The 23,346-nt window shown below is 40.7% G+C and overlaps 1 protein-coding gene across 3 annotated transcripts in view; it reads left to right on the forward strand.

Moving 5' to 3' along the window:
* The window catches only part of HERC2 (HECT and RLD domain containing E3 ubiquitin protein ligase 2), a 209,120-nt gene that overhangs the window by 177,197 nt on the left and 8,577 nt on the right, over window positions 1-23,346 (forward strand). For all 3 annotated transcript variants that reach the window (XM_065591123.1, XM_065591131.1, XM_065591128.1), the window contains exons 80-88: window positions 675-852; window positions 2,532-2,693; window positions 3,630-3,721; window positions 4,888-5,027; window positions 6,002-6,189; window positions 6,895-7,092; window positions 14,638-14,721; window positions 21,940-22,081; window positions 23,010-23,204. In XM_065591123.1, coding sequence (XP_065447195.1) covers window positions 675-852; window positions 2,532-2,693; window positions 3,630-3,721; window positions 4,888-5,027; window positions 6,002-6,189; window positions 6,895-7,092; window positions 14,638-14,721; window positions 21,940-22,081; window positions 23,010-23,204 — 1,379 coding nt within the window. The remainder of the gene's footprint in view (window positions 1-674; window positions 853-2,531; window positions 2,694-3,629; window positions 3,722-4,887; window positions 5,028-6,001; window positions 6,190-6,894; window positions 7,093-14,637; window positions 14,722-21,939; window positions 22,082-23,009; window positions 23,205-23,346) is intronic.

Raw genomic sequence — 23,346 nt, forward strand, 5'->3', positions numbered from 1 at the left:
GGTCACGGAAGTCACGGAATCTGTGACTTCCAAAGACCTCCATGACTTCAGCCAGTGCAGGTTGGGAGCCGCAGGGCCCCTGCAGCCTACGGAGGAATGGAGGGACGACGCGAGACCCGCTCCACGCGGCTCTCTGCCTCTGTGGGTGGCAGAGGACCCCTGCTGCTCTCCGCCTCCCTGGGGGAAATGGGGACCACCGGAGCGCCAAGCTGCCAGCAGAGGGGGACCCTGCAGCTCCATACCCCCACAGGTGGTGGGGGTCTCTGGACCTCCCAGGCCACCCACAGCTGCTCAGGTTCCCCATTTTGTCATGGATATTTTTAGTAAAAGTCAGGGACAGGTCAGGGACTTCTGTGAATTTTTCATTATTGCCCATGACCTGTCCATGACTTTTATTAAAAATATCCGTGACAAAATCTTAGCCTTAATTATGCACATGGAAACTCATTGATAAAATATGTTGGTAAATACTTCTAGCCTGTGTGAACCTGTAAGAATAGGATTATTCTGAATGATGTTTTTCATACTTATTTTCTTTAGGAAAATGGCCAGAAACAAGTAATAGTTCAAAATGAGCAAAAGGATTCCTGAGAGAGTTGCTAGTTATGTATATTACTTAATCGGAGCATTTTATTCATTTTTTTTTTTTGTCTGTTTAAACTATTCCGTTTCAGTCCTTGTGATCGTCCTCGTGTAATTGAGTCTTTGCGAGGGATAGAAGTAGTTGACATCGCTGCTGGTGGAGCACACAGTGCATGTATTTCTGCAGCAGGGGATCTTTATACATGGGGAAAAGGGAGATATGGACGCCTTGGGCATGGAGATAGTGAGGATCAGCTAAAACCCAAACTGGTGAGAAGATATTGTTGGAATTAATCACCTGCAGTTTGAATGTCCATTGTAAATATTTTGCTTTTTTAAATTTTTGCATATAAAGAATAAAGGTAGAAATGTTTAGAGAAAATGAGAATGAATTAACCATTTTGTTTTAAGAGATAGGAACGGGTTAAATAAAATGCAACTACAAACTTTGCCAGCAAGCACTGGTAAAGGAACTGCATTGCAGCAGAGGAACAAATAAATGCTAAGCATGCAGCAGCAGCTGATGCTCATAATAAGGGCTGGAGCTGGCCGTTGGAACTCATCCACACACACTGCTTAAAAAAAATTGACCTCCCATACGAGAAACGGAAATAATTTCTGATTGTCTAAACAAAATTCACCCGTCCAAATAGGTTCTGTCCCTACTCCAGTAAATAAAATGTCACTTCCTCACCAGTAGCTCTTCTGCTGTAAGTCCTACCAGTGCTTCCCTATTGAGCAGGCATTCCCCTCTGTCTTATGCACGCTACTCCCTTTTCTTCCCTTTGCTCCCCTCTTCCAGCTTGAAAAGAATGTCCGTCGATGCAGTGATAAGCAATAAGAACAATTGCAACTGATTTTTGTTGTATAATTGTGTACTTAATTCTGGGAATCCAATACTGAAATACTGTTAAGAGAAAAATGTTTTTGTTAACCAGTATTGTTAACGCTTATAGTTTTGGTAGAGGAGTTTCTAAAGTAAATAGTTACGATAGATGTAGATATGTGTGATTTGATCCTTTCTGAAGAGGTTATTTTAAAAATATATAAAGGACATTATTTGCAATTTGGAATAAAAAAATAAGTCCAGGAAAGTTAAATATCCTGATTAGCTGGCTAGCGATAATTCAGACTTCACAATCTCATGGTAACTAGCCTTTAATAACTTAAATTTAGATTGTTAGTTCTCCTACAGAATTACTTGGCACTTGAACTGGCAATTCATTTTATCATCTGTACTCGACAGTTACAGTGTGAAGGTTAGCATTTCAGAAGATATAATGTTGACTAGTTTCATACTCTTGTTTGGATGCTTGAATATTCTAAACCAGCAAATAGCTATTTGCATACATGCATTTTTATTCGGTTTACGTAATACACAATAAAAGTCAGAAACCAGAAATTGAAGTTCATAAAACCTATTCCTTGGTTACCTTAAATATTTCAGCAGCATTTTTTTCTGATTTTTTGTTAACTGTAGTGAGAATTTACTTGACCAAAATAAAAGGAATAACCCAAGTATTTAAAATATATATGGTACATTGAGTATCAGAGGGGTAGCCGTGTTAGTCTGGATGTGTAAAAAGCAACAGTGTGTCCTGTGGCACCTTTAAGACTAACAGATGTATTGGAGCATAAGCTTTCGTGGGTGAATGCCCACTTCGTCTGTTGGTCCATTAAAGATACATCTGTTAGTCTTAAAGGTGCCACAGGACTCTGTTGCTTTTTACATATGATACGTTTGTTAGTCATCTTTTTGTTGGGTTGAAAATACTAAACTTTCCTTGACTATCCATGACTTCATTCATTGATGTGGTCCTGAGCTGTTGTTACACCCTCAATTCTCAATAGAGAGTCCCTGCAAGTTGACTGTTTTTATTTGACTTACTGTTTGAAATTAAAAAGTTGAGACCTCTTATTGTAAACAAAAAATGGTGACTGTCTTTCAGGTGGAAGCATTGCAGGGCTATCGTGTGATCGACATAGCCTGTGGTAGTGGAGATGCACAGACATTGTGTCTGACTGATGATGATACTGTCTGGTCATGGGGTGATGGAGATTATGGAAAACTTGGGAGAGGGGGCAGTGATGGCTGTAAAGTACCAATGAAGGTATTTATATTTTACATCAGTTTAAACACACTCATTTTAGAGAAGAGTAATGAAAAGCGAGTTACCAATTTGTAGAAGATTCCCCTTGTCTTTGGAGAAAAGGGTTTTCCTGGTGGTTACCACGGAGGCAGCTCAATTAGGCACACTGACTAGTAATAAACCTTGTGCTTGTATGTCTGAGTTACAAGGGTTGCACGTAGTTTTTCTTTCTCTTTCAGCAATATTGTTGCTTCCTGTGGTATTCCTAATTTTAAGTTTAGAGAATCTCTCAAATGAGTAGAATCTCCTGACATCCCCACAGTCATATATATAAATTCAAAGATATGGTACCAAAAATATGTATGGAACAAAAATTGATTAAGCTCAACATCCCATTTTATTGTAACTTGCTACATATGAATGTATAGTTGACTTGGAATGTCTTAAAATATTAAGAGTTGAAGACGGTACAAATATCTGATAGCATGAATAATATTGCTATATGATGGTAGTGATGTTATTCATATGTTAAATATCCTTATCCCCTAGACTGAGGAGAGGAGAAGGCAGAGTATGCTATGTAAAATTTTACCCATTTCCCTGATCTTGGCTTTAAAAAAAAAAGTTTAAGGTTTAACTCTAATTTTTAAACAAAACTTAAAAACTGGAAGGAATGAAAAGTTTTGCAAAATATGGCTTGTGAACAGCATATACATTGAGTTCACTAAAAGGTGCACATACAATACTGCAAACTGCATAAAGGCTGTTCAATCAGTCTATCAATCTGTCCTGCTATGTATTTAGCTGTGACACACTGATTTCTTTTTCCACACCTGAATAAGAGCCCCGTGCAGCTTGAAAGCCTGTCTCCTCTGCCAACAGAAGTTGGTCCATTAAAGATATTACCTCACCCACCTTGTCTCAGTCAATCTATTGCATTTAATCCTGTTTTCCCAGATTGATTCCCTTACAGGCCTTGGAGTGGTTAAAGTGGAATGTGGATCACAATTCTCTGTGGCTCTTACCAAGTCCGGAGCAGTATATACCTGGTATGTGTTTTGAATTTGCAGTAAATATTAGGGCTGTCAATTTAATCACAGTTAACTCACGCGATTAACTAAAAAAAAAAAAAAAGGTAATTGCAATTAATCGCACTGTTAAACAATAGAATACAAATTGAAATTTATTAAATATCTTTGAATGTTTTTCTACATTTTCAAATATATTGCTTTCAGTTACCACACAGAATACAAAGTGTACAGTGCTCACTTTATATTATTTTTATTACAAATATTTGCACTGTAAAAATGATTAAATAGTATTTTTCAGTTTGCCTCATACAAGTACTATAGTGCAGTCTCTTTATCATGAAAGTGCAACTTACAAATAGGTAGATTTTTTTTAACATAACTGCATTTAAAAAAAAAAACAATGTAAAACTTTAGTGCCTACAAGTCCACTCAATCCTACTTCTTGTTCAGCAAATCGCTAAGAGAAACAAATTTGTTTACATTTATGGGAGATAATGCTGCCCACTTCTTAAGTACAATGTCACCTGAAAATGAGAACAGGCGTTCGCATAGCACTGTTGTAGCTGGCGTCACAAGATATTTTTATGCCAGATGCACTAAAGTGTTGGAATGTTAGCACTGAAATAATGTGTTAGTGGATAGAGTGGAGGAGAGTTGGTCAGAGTTATATGGCAGTTTGTGTATGTTGTGGTGATGTCTAATCAATAATGTATGTATATTACATATTTATATATGGTATACAAAAAAGAATAAACATCTGTGGTTGTGTCAGCAAAACCACATCAATAGAATAGGAACAAAGGATGATATGAGGATTTCCCTCTCACTGCCTCACATTTGACATATTTGGAGGCAGAGTCCTAGGTTGTACACTAAATATTTAGTATAAGTTTGGTTATTGGTCTATATGGAAAGAAGTATTCATGATGATGAATTCACATTTGGCCTATATTTGTAAATCTCAGCCTAAAACACTAGTTTCTGGTATAATGGTGACTGAGTACAAACTGATCTTTGGTCCCCAATCTACTAACAACCAGGTCAGCTTTTAAAGTTGTCCTGTCTTACTTGAAGACAAAGTATTATGATTTTTATGGAGTTAAATTATACAAATCTGAAAAAGTCCTTTTACAAGTGTGTGGTTGGGGAAAAATGTTTGTACTAGTTATGTTATCTATATCCAGGGGTAAAGGAGATTATCATCGATTAGGCCATGGATCTGATGACCATGTGAGAAGACCTCGACAAGTACAAGGGCTGCAAGGAAAGAAAGTCATCGCAATAGCTACTGGCTCTTTGCACTGTGTTTGCTGCACTGAAGACGGTATAGAGAACAAATATTTTAGTCGTTCTTAATAAACTTTATTTTGAAAAATGAAACATTTTAAAAAGTCTGAAATCTGATGGATTAACATTTTTAATGGGTCACAACCTGCCCTCCTTTTGTGCACTGACATATTTGCATACTTCCCAAGCAACAAATCTTGGTTTGTGTTGGTGATCTAAAAGGGCACGCACACAATTTCAAGGTTTTCAGTCACTTAACTTTTTTTTTTTTTTACAGCTAAGTTTCATAAAACGTTTGAGATGCTCTAAAGAAAAACATATAGCTTTAACAGTAATTACAAATTTGAGCTTTAAATGAGTGCACTAAGCTTTTCTGTTATCTAGGAAGTCTCTTCAACTTGCTGAGATGTTAAGCTTGGTAAATGAAGTATGGAAGCAAACAGTCATTGTGTCTTACAGAGCAGCTTATGTTCATTTTAGTGTGTTTGAATTATTAAATATTCCTGCTAGTAGACTTGTTTCTGCATTTAATTAGCAAGTTTACAAAAATGCCGGTGAAATTTTACAAAGTAGGCATGTACGGTGGCTAAGCTTTCCTTTAATTTCATCAGTCTGGTCTGCCATGGAACCATCAAATATAGACAGCAAGTAGTGTTTTCTATCACTGTAATTCTCGTCCTGCTTCCCAATTTCCTCCTTGTGTTTTAGATACTTAAATGAGTGTGTAAACTGGGCAGTGGACATGTCTTTATATATGTTTGTACTGCAGCTAGCATAATGGGGGGTCTCAGTTCTGATTGATTAGCAATTCTGGGTGTTTCCTTCATGGAAATAATGAATAATAATTTTTGTTTGTAGCGGCTAGGAGCCCTAGTCATGGAGCAGGACTCTATTGTGCCAGCTGCTGTACAGAGAACAAAAAGATGGTCCTGCCCCAGAGAGTTTCACAAGAAGTAAATTTGATTTTCATTCTTCTCTCTGAGGAAAGTAAACATGTTTGTGTTGGTTTAGGTGAAGTGTACACGTGGGGAGATAATGATGAAGGGCAGCTTGGAGATGGGACAACTAATGCTATTCAAAGACCCCGGTTGGTTGCAGCACTTCAGGGTAAAAAAATAAACAGAGTTGCCTGTGGGTCAGCACATACTTTAGCCTGGTCGACTAGTAAACCTGCTAATGCTGGCAAGCTTCCTACCCAAGTAAGATTTTGCTTTAGTAAAGTTGGATATTGAAATTTAGTTAATGCACTTATTAAAACTTTGCAGTTGCTGTTTTTCCTTTCTATGTAACTAAGAAAATGCATGGTTTTAGCTTTGGATCAAGGCTTTAATTGCTTTTTTGTTAAGATCTCCCTCTGTTGCTCCTGTCCCTCTTCCCAAATTCAAATAGCGGGATTCCACCATTCTAGGCAGAAATAACTTGTCTTTTAGCTACCATCATTGATGTAGTATGAAAGTCAAAAGAAATTCAAGTGCAGCTTTCAACTAATGCTATGAAAGTTTGATGACTTCCCCCCCTTTGTTTTAGTGGATCTTTCACTGCTCCCTTTGGGTTTGAAAGACCCCTTTTTGAATATTTTCCTTCACTTTTTCTTCCACCACTATAATGTTGATGTCACTGCTGCTCTTGCCCATCATGTACAATAGACTGGATCAAAAGTACAGATAAGAGTCCCCTATAGGAGGACTTCTAAAATCTGAAGTGATAAAAAATAATTACCACTTCCACATTCCAATGCCACGTATAACAGTGCTGACAGTCCAAAATAAGCAAATATCTTAATTTCCTAAAACCAAGATCTTCTTGTATTCCTTTACTTAATAAATTATTAATCTGTAAATTGTTCTGTGCACATACAGTAACTAAATGTGTTCAATCTTAACAATATGATTGTTCTATCATAGGTTCCTATGGAGTACAACCATCTACAGGAAATACCAATAATTGCATTGAGAAACAGACTGTTGTTACTGCATCACATCTCTGAACTATTTTGTCCTTGCATTCCCATGTTTGATCTCGAAGGACGCCTTGATGAAACGGGCCAGGGACCCTCTATTGGGTTTGATACTTTACGGGGAATTCTGATATCGCAGGGAAAGGTATTTATCAGGATTTATATTTGAATTTTCAAAAAAAATCTTAGATTCTGATAATTGTAATTATATACATTGTTTAAATATTTTCTGAAGAAAATGGAATAGAGCTGTGTATCTTAGCCCATGCGTGAACAATATAAATAATACATCATAGTTATAATTTCAGGTGGCAAGTGGAATTTGACAACTTGACTCTCTCATTCTGTAAGGATTGTGTAGGCTGCTGCTATCAGTTAGTTTTTAAATTTTAAGTTTTCTGTTCTAATTTAGTTGAGTTCTCCTAGAATATTCAGTGGAACTTACCTTGAGAGAGTAAAACTAAATGGACTTCTTCCAAGGAGCGACATTGGTTTTTGAATTTCAGATGCAATGACTTGGTGTTTAGCTAATTGATACAATAGAAGTGTGCAGTGATAAATGCATTTCAGCATGACTGAAGTCAGAACACGAACAGTCTCTTGGGCTTTATCTGTTGAGTAAAAGAGAGTGGTGCTAGAATCTGCACTAAATGTCAGTGTCCATGTATCTGTGCTTTACAATGTCCATGTGCCTTTTGAGAGAGTTAAACTGTAAAACTTGAAGGCTCACATCTTTGGGTGGAGTCAGGGGAGAATGTGTGTTTAAGCAAGGGGGGAGTCAGTACTGGACCCAGGGATGAGGCAGCTGGACAGCAGGCTTCAGCTCTCAGGAGGATGAAGGTGTGTTAATTTACATGGTATATATGGGCCCAGAGAATCGAAGGTGTTAATCCACTCACTTGCCAACATTAAACAGTTTTAATGTTTAATAAGATTTTGGGTTTGGTATACAGAAACTACAGCCTGCCTAATACCATGGAAGACGCACCATAAAAAATCCTTTTTACCTTTTATTAAGGTGCAAAAAGAAAGAAAAACCATTAAAGCATTTAAAATGCAAATTATTAAAAAAGATTTCAATTTGAACATCCCTTGTTCCCTTTCCCTTTGGCTGGAGAGAGTTTTTAGAAGGAAAAGCCCTCTTGTTTAGCAAAGATAGAAATTGCAGCTTCTGTCTCTGATGTTGATTTTTCACTTGCAGTCTTACTGCTGGCAAAATACAGCTCATGGTCTTATCAGCCACTTGGAGACCTGACAAACTTGTACCAGCATTGAGGTGTGTAGGGCATTGTTTTAGCTGACCTTTCTGGTTACAGCGGTGTTGCAAAATATGTTGGCTAAGACAGGCTCTTATTAGACAAAAGGAAAAAAGGAGAGAGAGAGGAAAGAGAAGAAATAAGTGGGGAAGGAAAAGGATGTGGGTCAGAGAGGGAAGGAGAGACAAAGTCTCTCGTACCATGTGCTGTTCAGGATTCAGACAGAGCTGATGAAGGTGACAATGTCATTTGGCTTCCTCTCTCTGGCCTGGTCTGGTCAGGGCATCTTTCAAAGTCAGGGTAAAGGAGATGGTGGGGTGTCATCCATGATGATGAAGCTTGCTCCTTCCCCTTCTCTCATCTTTCAATTAGCCAGTGTTGCAGTCTATTAGCTTTTCCCCCAAGTCTCTTTTTGAGGACCCCAGAAAGGAGGGATGGACAGAATTGCCCATCCACTTATTATTTTGTCCACCAATTAGGCCTAATTTCTGACACTAATTTTGGTTTACTGATTTCTGATCTCTCACATCTCTTGTTTATCAGGCATGATCTTAACACGGTCCTTGAGTTCTATCAGTAGACCTTGCTGTGTGGACTAATTCAGTCTGTCTCCCTTTCTTATCTTTTCCCATCAACCTTTGTTGTTATAGGTTATTGTGACATTTTATTAACTTTCAGTCACTTACCGTTAAACTCACAATTAGGGTAAATTTGTAGGCCCAGTTGTCCCAACAGTATGCCAGACATAGGGTCTGCACCCTGAAAGTGTGTATAGTGACCCCAACACTGGGGCAATGGCTGGGCTTTGTCCAGGCTTCGCAGGCTTGAAACACCTGGAGAGAGACCCAGTGGTTGGGTCATTTCACAGCAGTCTTGTGTGTGGCTGTGAGGGAACACCAACCACCTCTGACAGGCTATTCCTGGTAGAGTGACGCTGCCTAAAAATGAGGGGCTGTTTGATTCTGCTAAATTATTGTCCAGAACCAGCCTTCATATCACTCACTTTATTATTATTATTATTATTTTTTTTTTTTTAAGACTGACTGCTGTAGGGTGCATAGGATTTCAAACAATTCTTCTCCCATCTGATAGTAACAACTTCAATTGAGAGGACCAGGTGAGGACAACAGAAGCACAGTCCCAGAGACAGAGCGAAAAAAGCTCAACTTGCTTGGGAAGAAAGAGCTACTCCACATAAGTTTATGGATGAGAATTACAAGGTGGTTCTCTCTAAATATGACTTTTTGGAATTTCCCTCAGAATTTTCTGACAAACTTCCCAAAGAGCCCAGGGAGGAGTTCTTCTGTCATAGCCCAGGGCCAGCTTGTCACCAAAACATCTCTTCAAACTCTCAACATGATCCATGGCAATGGCTGTACTAATGAGAGAGACCTCATGACTGCAAATTCTGGCATCCGTAAAGAAGTGCAGAAACAGTTAAGGAACATCCCTTTGAGGGGTGCAGTCTTTCTTTTCAGTGGGAAGTCTAAGGCCTTGCACACCCCTAGGGACATTTGTGCAACCCTGAGATATTTAGATGTTTACATGCCTGCCCCCAAAAGGAAAGAATGTATTATTATTATTATTTATTTATTATTGACTAGCCCCTGATCCATCTAGGAAGAGGCACAAATTCCCTAGCTGAAGATTGTCCTCACGTTAATCTAAGTAGCAGATTTGACTACTTCCTTGAGAGCAGAGCTCTGGTTGTTCAAAACCTTCTCAACCCATCTCTTCTTAACTTGGCAACTGCTTATCTGTCTCAAGAGTCCATTCCATTCTCTCCCTGTGCACCAACTATGCTTTTATCTGACAAGTTGGAACATGACTCAGATTTCTGGGGCACATGGCATCCTGCATGTGAATGACTTTGCATGCAACTTCAGTTGCAATATGTGCAAAGCTGGTTGAAGTCTGTATATCATTCAAGCATACATCCGCGGACATGCTGATTCATATGCCTGCGCAAGTCCTCTCATCATTAAGCTGGTGGATGAGTCTGGAAAATGTCTGCAAGCAGCTACCCTACTCTCCTCTTTTACCATCAAAGACATTAATAACAGATGAATCCACCATAGGCTGGAGGACAAACCTGAATGGAGTGCATTATCAAGATCTCTAGTCCACTTAAGAGGCAGCTCTTCATATAAATGTTATAGAACTGAGGGCCATTTACTATGCATACCAAGTTTTTCTTCCATCTCTCTGGGGCCTCACCATACAAGTAATGATGGGCAATATGACTGCAATGTTTTACCTCAAACAGGATGGGACAAGATCAGATCTCCTGTGTTTGGAGGCAAGCCACTTGTGGAACTTCTGCAGGCAAAACATCATCACCCTCAAGGCCTCCGACCTTTGAGGGGTGCAGAATGTCCTCCCGGTTTGCCTCAGCAGAAAGTTTGTTGGAAATCATGAAACCAGAAAAACTAACCAGTGTTCCAAAGATGGTGACTTCCCACCATAGATTTCTTAGTGACCAGACACAAGAAGTGCAGCTGCTTCTTGTTCCATGGCTCCGTGACAGATCCATTCCTACTGCCCTGGGAGGTGGGAGGGACAGAGTTCCTGTATGCATACCTCTAGACTCACTGATTCTCAGAGTAATCAGAAAGCTAATGGAATACTCCATAATGATTCTCATAGCTTTAGCTTGGCCAAGACAGTATTGGTACTTTAGATCTGCAGAATCTGTCAATCCAATCTTAATTCACACTATTTGTCCTCCAGGACATAATATTGCAAGATTACAACCAGGTGTTGCACACTAATCCATGCCGCTTCCACCTCATAATGTGCATACTCAGTGGCTAACAGCTACAAAGAATCTGTTATTAGGTGGTTTGAAATGTGTTAATTAGTAGGGAGCATTCCACTAAAATTACCTTCCTCGCTAAGTGGAAGAGGTTCTTGATCTGGCCATATTGTCACCAGTTGTCTCTATGCACATTGCAGATTCAGGACCTATTGGAACTACCTGCTATCATATCTGTCCTTGAGCTTATTAAAAGTCCATCTGGCAGCCATCTCAGCCTTTCATCCATTTATTCAAGACTGGTCTGTTTATTTCTCACTCTGGCTGGGAGATTCTTGAAAGGACTAATTAGTCTACTCTCTGGTTAAAACTCCACTTTCCCTTCGGAACCTTAATTTGCTCTTGTAAATACTCATAGGACCACCCTTAGAGTCTTTAGCCATCTGCTTCCTTTTGCACTTATCTGCTAAAACAGCATTCTTAATAGTGATAACATCATCTAGGAGAGCAGGTGAGTTTCAGGCTTTGGCATGAACCCCATATACAATTTTTTGTATAAGGACAACATAGGTTTACAGCCGTATCTGAAATTCCTATCAAAAGTGGTGTCAGAATTCTGTTTAAATCAGGTGATACATCTACCAGACTTCTTTCTTAAACTGCATGTTTATAAGGATGAAGAGAGGTTGCATACTTTTGACATCTGCAGGGCTTTATCTCTTTGCATTGACAGGACTAAACCTTTTAGGCCCTCTCCCAAACTGTTTGTATCTTATGCTGAAAAAAACGGGAGGATAAGTGGTCACTGCCATGAGGGGATATCAAATTGGATTTCTTCATGTATACAAACTTGTTATGACTTTGCAAATGTCACCCCACCGGAGAGAATTACTGCTCTTTCTACGAGGGCCCACGCTGCATCAGTGAGTGGCCTCCCCTGTAATGTCCCTATTAGACACCTGCAGAGAAGCAGTGTGGTTCTCTGTTCACATGTTTGTTTGGCACTATGCAACTGTAGAAGCTTCCAGAGCAGACACTCGCTTCGGAAAACATGTTCTTCCATTCTTGTTTAAGTAACTTTTGAGTTTCCACCACCATTGGACTGCTTAGTAATCACATAAAGTAGAATATATATGTCTACAAACACTCCATGAAGAAATAGTTATTTACCTGTACAGTAACTGTGGCTCTTAGATTTGTTATACACATATATATTCCACAATCCACACTCTATCCCCACTACTTGGTGTCTAATGTCATCAGGATTCCACTGTGAAGGAACTGAGAGGGTCGGCTTAGAGGCAAGAGGACATGCAGGGTACATGCACAATACTTACTGTACTGCTGCTTAAAGTCTCTGTCTTGAGTGTGCTGAATTAATGTGTCCCACTGAATTTTAATTTTTTTCTGCAGAAGATACATTCTGCCCCAGAAGTGCTGCAGTTCTGCCTTTCGCCCATCGGAAGCTGCTGTGGCGCCAGAACAGCCTGCTGCATACATGCTGCTGGCTATTCTGGCGCCACCCTAGCTTCTGGTGGGCAGAAGGCAGAGCTGCAGCACTTCTGGGGCAGAATGTATCTTCTGTGAGGGGAAAAAAATTATGTGCATGCACAGTGGCACAGAATTCTCCCAGGAGTAGAAGTTTATCACAGCACTCTGCCCATGGTGTCAGGTTAGGACAGACAGAGTGGGGTACACAGGGCTGCTGAGGTGTGTGTCTTAGACTGGGGTTCAGAATGGCTAGTGTGTGGGACAGATTGGGGTGTGGGCTCAGGAGCTTATGGGCTGACAGCATTGAGCCAGGGGCTGAACAGGAGTCAGGGTGCAAGGCCACATGGGGATGGGGGAGAAAGAGGCTGCAGTGACCCATGGGATGGGGGGTGTGGGAACAGGGGCACATGTGCCTGTCTGAATGGGAGAAGCTTAGGGTCAGCCCAGATGTACATGGGGGAGGTTCCCCAACTCCCTAACAATCTCGCCCCTACTTCCACCCCAAAAATCCTGTTCCATACTTCTCCTACCCCCACCCAACAACCCTCCAGGTTCACTTCAGGCTCCTTCCCTCTCTCTCAACTTCTCCGTTTCCCCTGACTCCCCGAAGCCTTTGCACTCCTTCTGACAGGTGCAGGAAATACAGTTCTATATTGTAATTTACATGAATTACTCAAAGTTCTGTATTAATATGCCTAGTAAAAATTACCAGAATCTTTTTTTAGTCTGTATGGTTACAGACATACTTGCTGACAGATGTTTTGAAATAAATTACCAAAATAATTGAAACTGGCATGACTATATTGTGTTGTTTTGACAAATAAAATATTGAGAATTTTGCAGAATTTTTAATTTTGATTTAATGTTAATTAAGAATTCCCCCAGGAATAATAGCTGGAAACCAGTCTGGCTCTCCTGGGTGTTAGTACTGTTAAAATAGGTATTAGATTTATAAAAATGCATTTAGTGTTTAGACATTATGAAATGCTTGTGTATTGCTGCATGTATTAATCTCACGTTTAACGTGGGATACAGATATTATAAGGTAATATTAAAACGTTTGCTTGGTAACTATAAAAGTATTTACTCTGAAATGTAAGCCTAGTCGGGAGAGAAGCATTAGTAGTTTACTAAAAGAGGTGTCATCTCTTGCCTAATTAAAGAAGGCCCATAGACACCAGACAAACCGTTGTGGAACAGCAGTGGACAAAAGACTTAACTCTCTCTCTCTTAAACACCCCCCCCCCCCAACACACACACATTCAGGAAGAGATGTACGCAAGCACTTGTTGCATCAGCTTGAACTCTGGGGGGGGGGGCGAGGGAAGGGAATAAAAATCTTTGTCAAGAAGAAATTATCTCTATGCTGCTTGAACTCTGAAGGGTGAAGATTTCTAAGCATAAGCAAGGGATCACCAGCTGCTTAGTGTGGGTTGGCCCTAAAGGACATGTAGAGCTTTCATATTATAGCCGCTCATATTACCTTTTGGAACTAATACTATAACTCATGTGTGTATTCACCTGCTTTAACCTGGTAAATAATTCTCACTTATTTTTCTTAGTTAATAAATCTTTAGTTAGTTTATTATAGGATTGGCTACAAGGGTTGTCTTTGGTGAGAGATCTAGGGTGAAATTGACCTAGGGCAAGTGACTGGTCCTTTGGAACTGGGAGTAACCTGAATATTGTTGTAATTTTTGGTATAAGGGACCATCTGCCACAAAAGCAAGCTTGCTTGGGTGGCAAGATAGACTCGAGTGTCCAAGGGGACTGTCTGTGACTCCATGTTAAGACTGTTATAGTGCTTGAGGAGTTCACACTTGATACTTGGTTGGTGAAATCTAAGTATAGAATTCACAGCCAGTTTGAGGGTTTGTGCCCTCCTTCACAGTCTGCCCTGAGGTTGGTACCCACACTCCTGAGAAACTCCAGATAGCTTGACACTAAGGAACAGTTTCTTGTGCAGTCTATTCCTTGTTATTGATAGGATCTTCCTGAGGGTTAAGTCAGCAAGATGCAAGTTTTCTTGTTCTGTGGTAAATCTCTGTTGTATTCCCGACCCCCATCCCCCCAAGCAGAATTAAGCATGTGTTTAAATCTGAAATGCCCACAGATTTAGAATTGTATTGTAATTTTGGCACTGCTCTATGATGTATAATTTTTAATATTTTTATTTTTATTTTTTTAGGAGGCAGCTTTCAGAAAGGTTGTGCAAGCAACTATGGTGAGAGATCGTCAGCATGGACCAGTCGTAGAACTCAACAGAATACAGGTAATGTAACTAAAGCTGTGATTGTAATGTGTGGCTAACTCTCTGGTGTTTATAGTGCAAAAGCAAATGAAATTAATTATGCGCTCTTATAAGGACTGCTTCTTTAAGTGAGTGGTCCTCTCATGGACTACATCCCACCAGCTCTGATTCCACAGCTTTCTTTTGGCAGTTACCCTCAATCATTAAACAAAGCACTGTATGTCTACACAGCACTGTAAGCCTGGGCTCAAGCCTGATACCACCCCGCCCTTTGCATCCACACACCAATTGTGCTAACCTATGGCTCGAATCTAGGGTCCCAGGACCCTGCAGGGCTGGAGGGTCCAAGCCCATGTTAAGCTGTGACCTAGGGTCCAACCCCTGTTGCTTTCCTGCGTGCACATGGCCCCAGTTTGACTTGGGTCCCAGTAGACTTCCAGATGTATCCCAGAGATCCTTGGGGCAACTTCCTTAGTTCTCTCCATGACGACAGTATGTGGTGCAGTCTGTTGTACTCTATTGCAAATGGAAGCCACATCTCCCTTTGCAAACAGCAGCAGCTCAGATCAGCATTAACCCATTATCTGCTGAACACTGGTATGCGAGCATGCTATGAGAGAGCCTGCAGGGTTTTCAATGGAGATGGATCAGAAGACGCTATTTGCAAATAGAGCTGCTTCCTGGTCAAAGTGCACAAGCAGGTTTTCGTGCATGCTGCCCAGGCACCCCTGTGCACGCCGCCCCAGGAAGGGCCTGGTAGCAAGGTCAGGAGAGCGGAGCCCGGACTAAGCAGATGCCCTGCACGTACAGGGAGTGGCAGAGCTCTCAGCTCTGTGCAGTTGGGGAAGGATGAGTCCAACACCCCAGCCACTCCCCCTCCCTGCAGGGCAGCCACTTGGTCTCTCTCTGGCCCCCCTGTTCCTTCTGGGGCTGTCTAGGCAGTGTGCACTGTCAGGGTGGCGTGTGGGAGCCAATCCTAAAACCTTCCCACAGCGTCAGTGTCTCAGGCTCCTCCTCGCTGCTATCCAGAGCTTGCCTTTAGCAGAGAACAAAGCTGGCGGGGTGGAGGTGGCTCCCAGCTGCCAGGGTGTTGGGAGTCATCACTCCCCCAGCTATGCTGAGCCTGGAGCTCTGCCACTTCCCCTGCCTACAAAGCAGCTGCTTGATCCCATTCAGCTCTCTCCCTCCCCCACCTTCACTGGGGCTGCGTGTGCAGAGGCACCCAGGCAGTATGCACTGTGAGGGCGGTGAGTGGGAGCCAGCTCCGAAACGTCTCCTCCTGCGAATCCCTTATGCCTGCCTTCCCAGTGTGGCAGGGGCAGGAATAAGGGATCCACAGGGGGTACTGGAGCACACTGCACTCCAAGGCTTGGGACTGCACTTCACCGCTCCACGGCAGCCAGGCTGGGGGGTGTATGTGTGTGTTTTTCCTCTGAAACTTCAAAACAGACAAAATACAAAACCAAACAAAAACCCCTTCATTGAACATCCCAGTTTAAAAATTAAGAATCTCAATATTTCATGTATCAGGGGGTAGCCGTGTTAGTCTGTATCTACAAAAACAACAAGGAGTCTGGTGGCACCTTAAAGACTAACAGATTTATTTGGGCATAAGCTTTCGTGAGTTAAAACCTCACTTCTTCGGATGAAGTGAGGTTTTAACTCACGAAAGCTTATGCCCAGAAGTGAGGTTTTAACTCACGAAAGCTTATGCCCAAATAAATCTGTTAGTCTTTAAGGTGCCACCAGACTCCTTGTTGTTTCAATATTTCATGTTAATAGTTTGACAGCCCGGGAGACTGACATCCTAATTATCCTGAGAACAGGGGCTGCCAGTGTGACTCAGCCTAGAAGTGGAGAACCCAATTCTCAGATTAGAGGCAGATCAGTATAAAGTCTTCTGAAACTGCAGCAGTTCTACTGAGACAGCCACCAAAGGAGCTAATTATGCAATTTAGGTACCCGTGCTTCTTGTGGGCACCTGAGTCCCATCCATCATACCGTTACAGTTAGGAGTTTTCCCACAGTGCAATAGGTTTGTAGGGCTAGAGTGTCAACACTGGGTGGGGGAGCTAGGGACTGGCTACTTTGGTTCAAGCACGGGTCAGATAATCCCTTAACCTAGGGTTAAAATGTCGGGTAGATGCTCAAGCCCAGGGTTCCCTGACATGGGTCAGCTGACTCGAGTCCCACTAACCATAGGCTTACATTGCTGTGTAGATTTACCCAAAAATCAGAGAGACTATTAGAAAGATAAAATAAACTCAGTTGAATGTGCTTATGTATGTCTATTGCTCGGTGTACTCTGGCACGCTAGATTTACATTATGCGGCATGGGATCCCTTGTGTACAACAGGGCTGTATTAATTTCTGTGGCTGATTGGCAATTATGTAGCAATGCCAACTGATCAAATAATTTGAAAGCCTGCTTGGCTCTTAAGAAGTGAGGAAAAATGGTAGGAAGAGGTAGAAGGAGCTGAACACTGCTTTGGAGGGAGCAGGGGCTATGAAGACATTCAGGGATGTGGATTTCTAAGGTGAAGGGATGATTTCATCCATGTCTAGATCCTAAATCCTGTGGGAGTGGAGCTCCCCTTTGAATGACTAACGGGCTGCACATCTGAGGAAATCTTCTGCCATGACCAACTCTTGCAGGAGCAGAGCTCTGTGCCTGCACAATTTAGGAGCCCTGAATGACAGCTGTATTTACTATAACCATCTCCTACTCCCTTCAAGATCTTCAGTCCTTCATTCTGCTATAAGCCACCTTTCAGTCAGCCATGCAGTGCTGATCTCCTGTAGACCCCTTAAATAGCAGAATAATAAGCTAAGGTTTATAAAATGTGAGGGAAATTGCCATTTTGTTTAACTTTGTGGCACAGATTTATACATCTTGGCAAAAAGGTAATTTTTTTCGCCATTTGTGTGGTTGCTTGATTGTTATATGTGGCTGGCTATCCTACCCTTCCTCCCTCACCTTCCTGTTGGCAACTGCTGTTTTTCTCCTCTCTCTGTGTAAGATTTCACATTTATTAATACTGATTCCCCCCACATTGTCTACAGCCCCCAATGCTCTAATCTCTCCAAGTCAATTTGTAGCTTGGTTATTTCCTACATTGTCTGATCCCTGCAATTGAATTTACACAGAGCGCTTCCAGATCAGAGATATAAGGCAGCATTTTGGGATACAGAATTGTGCACTTCCTTTTTAGTAGGTTTAAACACTTTGTATTTGTTGCGAAGGGCGGGGCTGGGCAGAGGGGGAGTAACCCCAGTAGACAAAATTTCTGGGGTGGACTACAACTATCAAGACGTCTTGTGCTTGACAGTGTGACAAGCACATATGTGGACCATCTCGTGAAAATCCAAGGAGTTACATAATATGAAGAGAAAATGATGGATTCTGATGTCTGTATACCCCTACATTGTCACATGAGTTTATCTTGATTTTGCTTACATGACTGAAGCGCATTTTAAAATGCCCTCAAGTATAATTAAGGAACAGGATATTAAACTCTTGTCCTTTCTTGGGTATCACATGTGGTCACATTGAGGGAAGTGGTTATTATGAGAGGATTCTTTCCCCCATCACTGACGTTGACAAATGTAATGCCAAGCCTTAGGCCAGACAGGCCTTCTCCGCAAATATTTCTGTAACATTGAATAGTAAAGTACTGTTTCACTTCAACTGACTAGAACTCAAACTTATATAGTCCTTTTGCTTTTTGTCCTTTCATGTTATGGTACATAGTATAGAAAGTTGGAAATCTAACTTTTTATGGAATTAGATCAGCCAAATTAATTTTTTAAAAATTGCAATGATCTGACACTTTTGTTAGTGAACAGAAATATATTCTGCTTTGTTTATACTGCCTGCTGCCTCATCACATCATGGAATTCTCTATACATATTTAAAGGCTTTTTGCTAGCCAACCTCTCCTGACATAATGCTATGTAATATAAAGAGAGTGCTGCAGCTTTGAATTTTTTTTTGAGAACCTTGACTAAGAGCATCTTCAGCTTAGCTTCCTTCTACTTGTGTTTACTTCCCATACTCTCAAATTACCTTTCAGTAGTGCAGTTTCCTCATATCTATAACTTAAATGAGTAAGGTCCTATTTGAATCATGGGATGATTGTCCAAAAATTGCAGTTGAGTTGTGGACAAGCCATGGAAAATCGTGGAAAAGTAATAGACCTTATTATTTGCAGTTTATAAGGTCCATTATTACATATCAACGATTTTTCCCTGTTGGCCACCCGGGGACTCAGAATGGGGACCTGGAGCTGACAGTGGCTACCTGAGGCTGAGAGCAGGGACCCCTCCTGTTGGCCACCCCAGGCAGCCAAGGCTTCCACTCTCAAAATTGCGGTGGAAACCTAATAATTGCAGTATTCACAGTTTCCACAATATCGTGAATTAAGAAGGGCTTTATAGAGGTGGCAGTAGCGTCTAAGATGTTTGGGTTCACTTCCTCATGCCTGTTGTTTTCATCGTGGAGTAGGTTAATGAAAACAGGATTTTACCCTGTCCTTCCAATCTTCATTGAGCTTGGATCCTTAAACCCAATCCCACCTGAAACAAACTGGTAGCTGCAGGGTCCCACTTTGTGTCAGGACCAGAAGCATTATTCTAGCCCAGAGGTGTCATAGATTTGAAGGCTAGAAAGGACAATTATCATCTAGTCTGACCTCCTGCATGACACCAGCCATAGAACCTCACCCAGTAACTTCTCCATCAAGCCCATAACTTCTGTTCGAGTTCTTTTAGAAACATCTAGTCTTGATTTAAACACTTCCAAGTGATGTAGATTCCATCATGTTACACTAGGTAAGTCTAATACTTAATTACCCTCACTGTTAAAAATTTACACCTTATTTCCCATCTGGTTTTTCTAGCATCCAACCATTGGTTGTTATTGTAGTTGTTCCTTTTTCTGCTAGATAAAGAGCCATCTATTATCAGAAATCTCTTCCCCATATAGGTACTTGTAGTTTGTGATCAAGTCACTTCTTAACCTTCTCTTGGACAAACTAAATTGATTGAGCTGCTTTAGTCTCTTAACTATCAGGTACGTTTTCCAGACCTTAAATAATTTTTCAGCATCCTTTTTGAAGTATGGAAACCAGAACTGGACATGGTATTACAGTACTGGTCTCACTAATGTGGTCAGTATCAAAGTGATTTGAAGGAGGGCCGTGTTTATTTATTGTCCATGGGTTGGTATATAAATTAAAGACTTAATACTCCCCTCGATTCATGCCTAATCTCCCACAGATATGAGTGAAAAGTTTGGCATCACTACACTTCTATTTATTGTTTATTTGTTCAATCCCTTATTGTCAGTGCCAATGATGAGAACCCTCTCCCACTTTTAGACTGCTACTTCTTCTGGCCTTGGTTCTCTTTCCCCTTTTCTGTTTCTCTTCTTTATTTGTGAGGCTCCTCTGTTTTCCCCCCCTCTACATTTTCTTCCCTTCAACAACACCCAGTTCCCACGCTTAATTCCTCTCTTGTTCCTAAAATGATCATTAATAGTTAAGGTTGACACTGCAGTGGGGCATCGTTGTCCTTTGACATTTAAATGAGATTGATCGGGAACAGGGAGTTCCTCCCTCTGAGTCATTGTTTCAGTCTTTCTGCAGATCAGTTTACATTCAGTTCATGTTTAAAAGATTATCTCTGCAGAGGGCTAGAAAAATTATTATTTTTTAATGGAAGTTGAAATTTCCACAATCTGAGGTTGGCAAGGCTACATATAAATAAATCATGATAGCTGGATCCATCCCTATTCTAGCCTTTTCCCTAAAACATTCATAAATGCTACATATTCCTAAATGATCTGGAAAAAGGGGTAAACGGTGAGGTGGCAGAGTTTGCAGATGATACTAAATTATTCAAGATAATTAAATCCGAACCTGACTGCAAAGAGTTACAAAGGCATCTCACAAAACTGGTGACCAGGCAACAAAATGGCAGATGAAATTCAGTGTTGATAAATGCAAAATAATGGACATTGGGAAACGTAGTCCCAACTATACATACAAAATGGTGGAGTCTAAATTAGCTGTTCCCACTCAAGAAAGAGAACTTGGAGTCATTGTGGATAGTTCTCTGAAAATGTCCACTCAATGTGCAGCAACAATAAAAAAAGCTAACTTTAGAAGCCATTAGGAAAGTGATAGATAAGACAGAAAATGTAATGCCACTATATAAATCCATGGTACGCCCACATGTTGAATACCACGTGCAGTTCTGGTTTCCCAATCTCAAAAAAGATGTATTAGAATTGGAAAAAGTACAGAGAAAGGCAAGAAAAACTATTAGGGATCTGGAACAGCTTGCATATGGGAAGGTATTAAAAAGTGTGGGACTGGTCAGCTTAGAAAGGAGATGACTGAGGTGGGATATGACAGAGGTCTATAAAATCATGAATGGCATGGACAAAGTGAAAAGAACATAACGCAAGAACCAAGGGTGAAATTAATAGGCAGCGGGTTTAAAACAAACGTAAGAAAGTACTTCTTCACGTAACACTCAGTCAACCTGTGGAATTCATTACCAGGAGATGTTGTGAAGGCCAAAAGTATATAACTGGGTTCAAAAAAGCATTAGATAAGTTCATAGAGGATAGATCCATTAATGGCTATTAACCAAGATAGTCAGGGATGCAATCCTGTGCTGTGGGTGTCCTTAAACCTCTTACTACTAGAAGCTGTTACTGGACTACTTGATAAATTGCTGTTCTGTTCACTCCCTGTGACGCATCTGACACCGGCCACTGTCAGAAGACAGGATATTGGGCTAGCTGAACCGCTGGTCTGACCCAGTATGGTCATTATGTTCATTCTTCCCCCGTTGCTTCACTTTTGCTTTGGGTGATGGATCAGAAAGGCTGAGGTGGGGAAATGTCTTGGTAGGAGGCAATAGTGGAAATTTAAACTGATTCGGTCTCCTTGTGCCTGGGGGAGTGTGGGGCAGTTGGAGGAGAATGTATGGTAGTAAGAGCCTGGCAAGAAGGGGAGATTACATCTCTAAAAAACCCTGGGCCATTTGAAATTGAACTTTGGACCATCAGTGTATATATCAAAGTTAGCCTGTGTAAATTCCTTGGCATAGGTACAGTCTTGTGTGAGTACAGTGCCAAGCATGTCAACAATACTCAATAAACATTGTTATGGTCTGATGTAACACAGTGTGGTACAGCCATATTATAACATGCACTTGTTCACTTGTTAGGTAAAGCGTTCTAGAAGTAAAGGTGGATTGGCTGGTCCTGATGGTACAAAGTCAGTGTTTGGTCAAATGTGTGCTAAAATGAGTTCCTTCAGTCCAGACAGTCTTCTCCTACCTCATCGTGTTTGGAAAGTAAAGTTTGTTGGTAAGAGTTACTTTTTTTTCAACCCTACTTCCCCCATAACCATATTCTTTTATTCCTTTTGGGGGATAAGGGGTGGTATTACATCAGAGCATGGGGAAAAATAAAATGCTTAAAATGTTCAGCAGTGCAGAGGCCATTTTCCAAGAAATTCAGGCCCCATGTTTAGGTTTTGTATCAGTAGAAAGATAAAGAACTTTAAAAATCAAAGATGCAGATTTCTAACCCAAATGTAACTCTGAAATTGAACCTGGCTAGTTAATTTTCACTAAACTCACAATTTGCATTTTACTTTGCTTTAATGGTGAAAAGTAAACTAGATTAGGATGTTGCTAATAAACTTCCAATCTACGGCTATATTGACATGTTTAGAACTGAATCAAAGTGAAAGACTAATGTGTTAAAATATTCCCTAAGAACCTTATGTTCACTGAATCTTTTATTTTTCCTGCCATCCTCCTGCTTCCTTATTTTGCCCAATGGGACACAGTAATAATACCTGGTAGCTTTAAGAGAGAATACAGTTTAACCAGGAGTTTAAAAATATCATTATAACTTAAAATAGGATTAATTGAAACTACTCTTAATCAAGGTCATGTTGATTAAACAGAGTAATTTGTTTTGTTTCTTTTTGTTGTGTTCTTAAACGCTAACCTTGCAGTCCACAAATGTTTTTAAATGTCTGGCTGTTTATGGTAACACTTATACAAGGTTGTAAAATAATCATGTCCGTCAAGGAGGAAACTATATTATAGAACCAACATTTAAAATGCATTAAGTTATTTTATCAATTGACAATGCAGCTTTTAAATACAATTTTTCTATTTATCCATCGCAAAGGAGAAATATTAATACGTTTTAATTCAGGACTACATTTGGAAACGTTCTTGAAATGATCTGCATGTTTAAACCAACTTTTTGTTTTCACAAGGCGAGTCTGTGGATGACTGTGGTGGAGGTTACAGTGAATCAATAGCAGAAATGTGTGAAGAGCTCCAGAATGGGCTTACCCCTCTCCTCATTGTGACCCCGAATGGAAGAGATGAATCTGGAGCAAATAGAGATTGCTTCCTGTTAAACCCTGCTGCCAAGTCTCTCTTACATATGAACATGTTTCGTTTCCTGGGTAAATTTCTTAGCAGCACTGTAATAACTTTACCAAATCTTTGACCATGTGAAGTGTGTAGAATTTAAAACATAAAAGGGAGGGATAGTTCCGTTGTTTGAGCATTGACCTGCTAAACCCAGGGTTGTGAGTTCAATCCTTG

This window comes from Chrysemys picta, chromosome 1 (assembly GCF_011386835.1).
Source record: "Chrysemys picta bellii isolate R12L10 chromosome 1, ASM1138683v2, whole genome shotgun sequence".
Lineage (NCBI taxonomy): Eukaryota > Metazoa > Chordata > Testudines > Emydidae > Chrysemys > Chrysemys picta.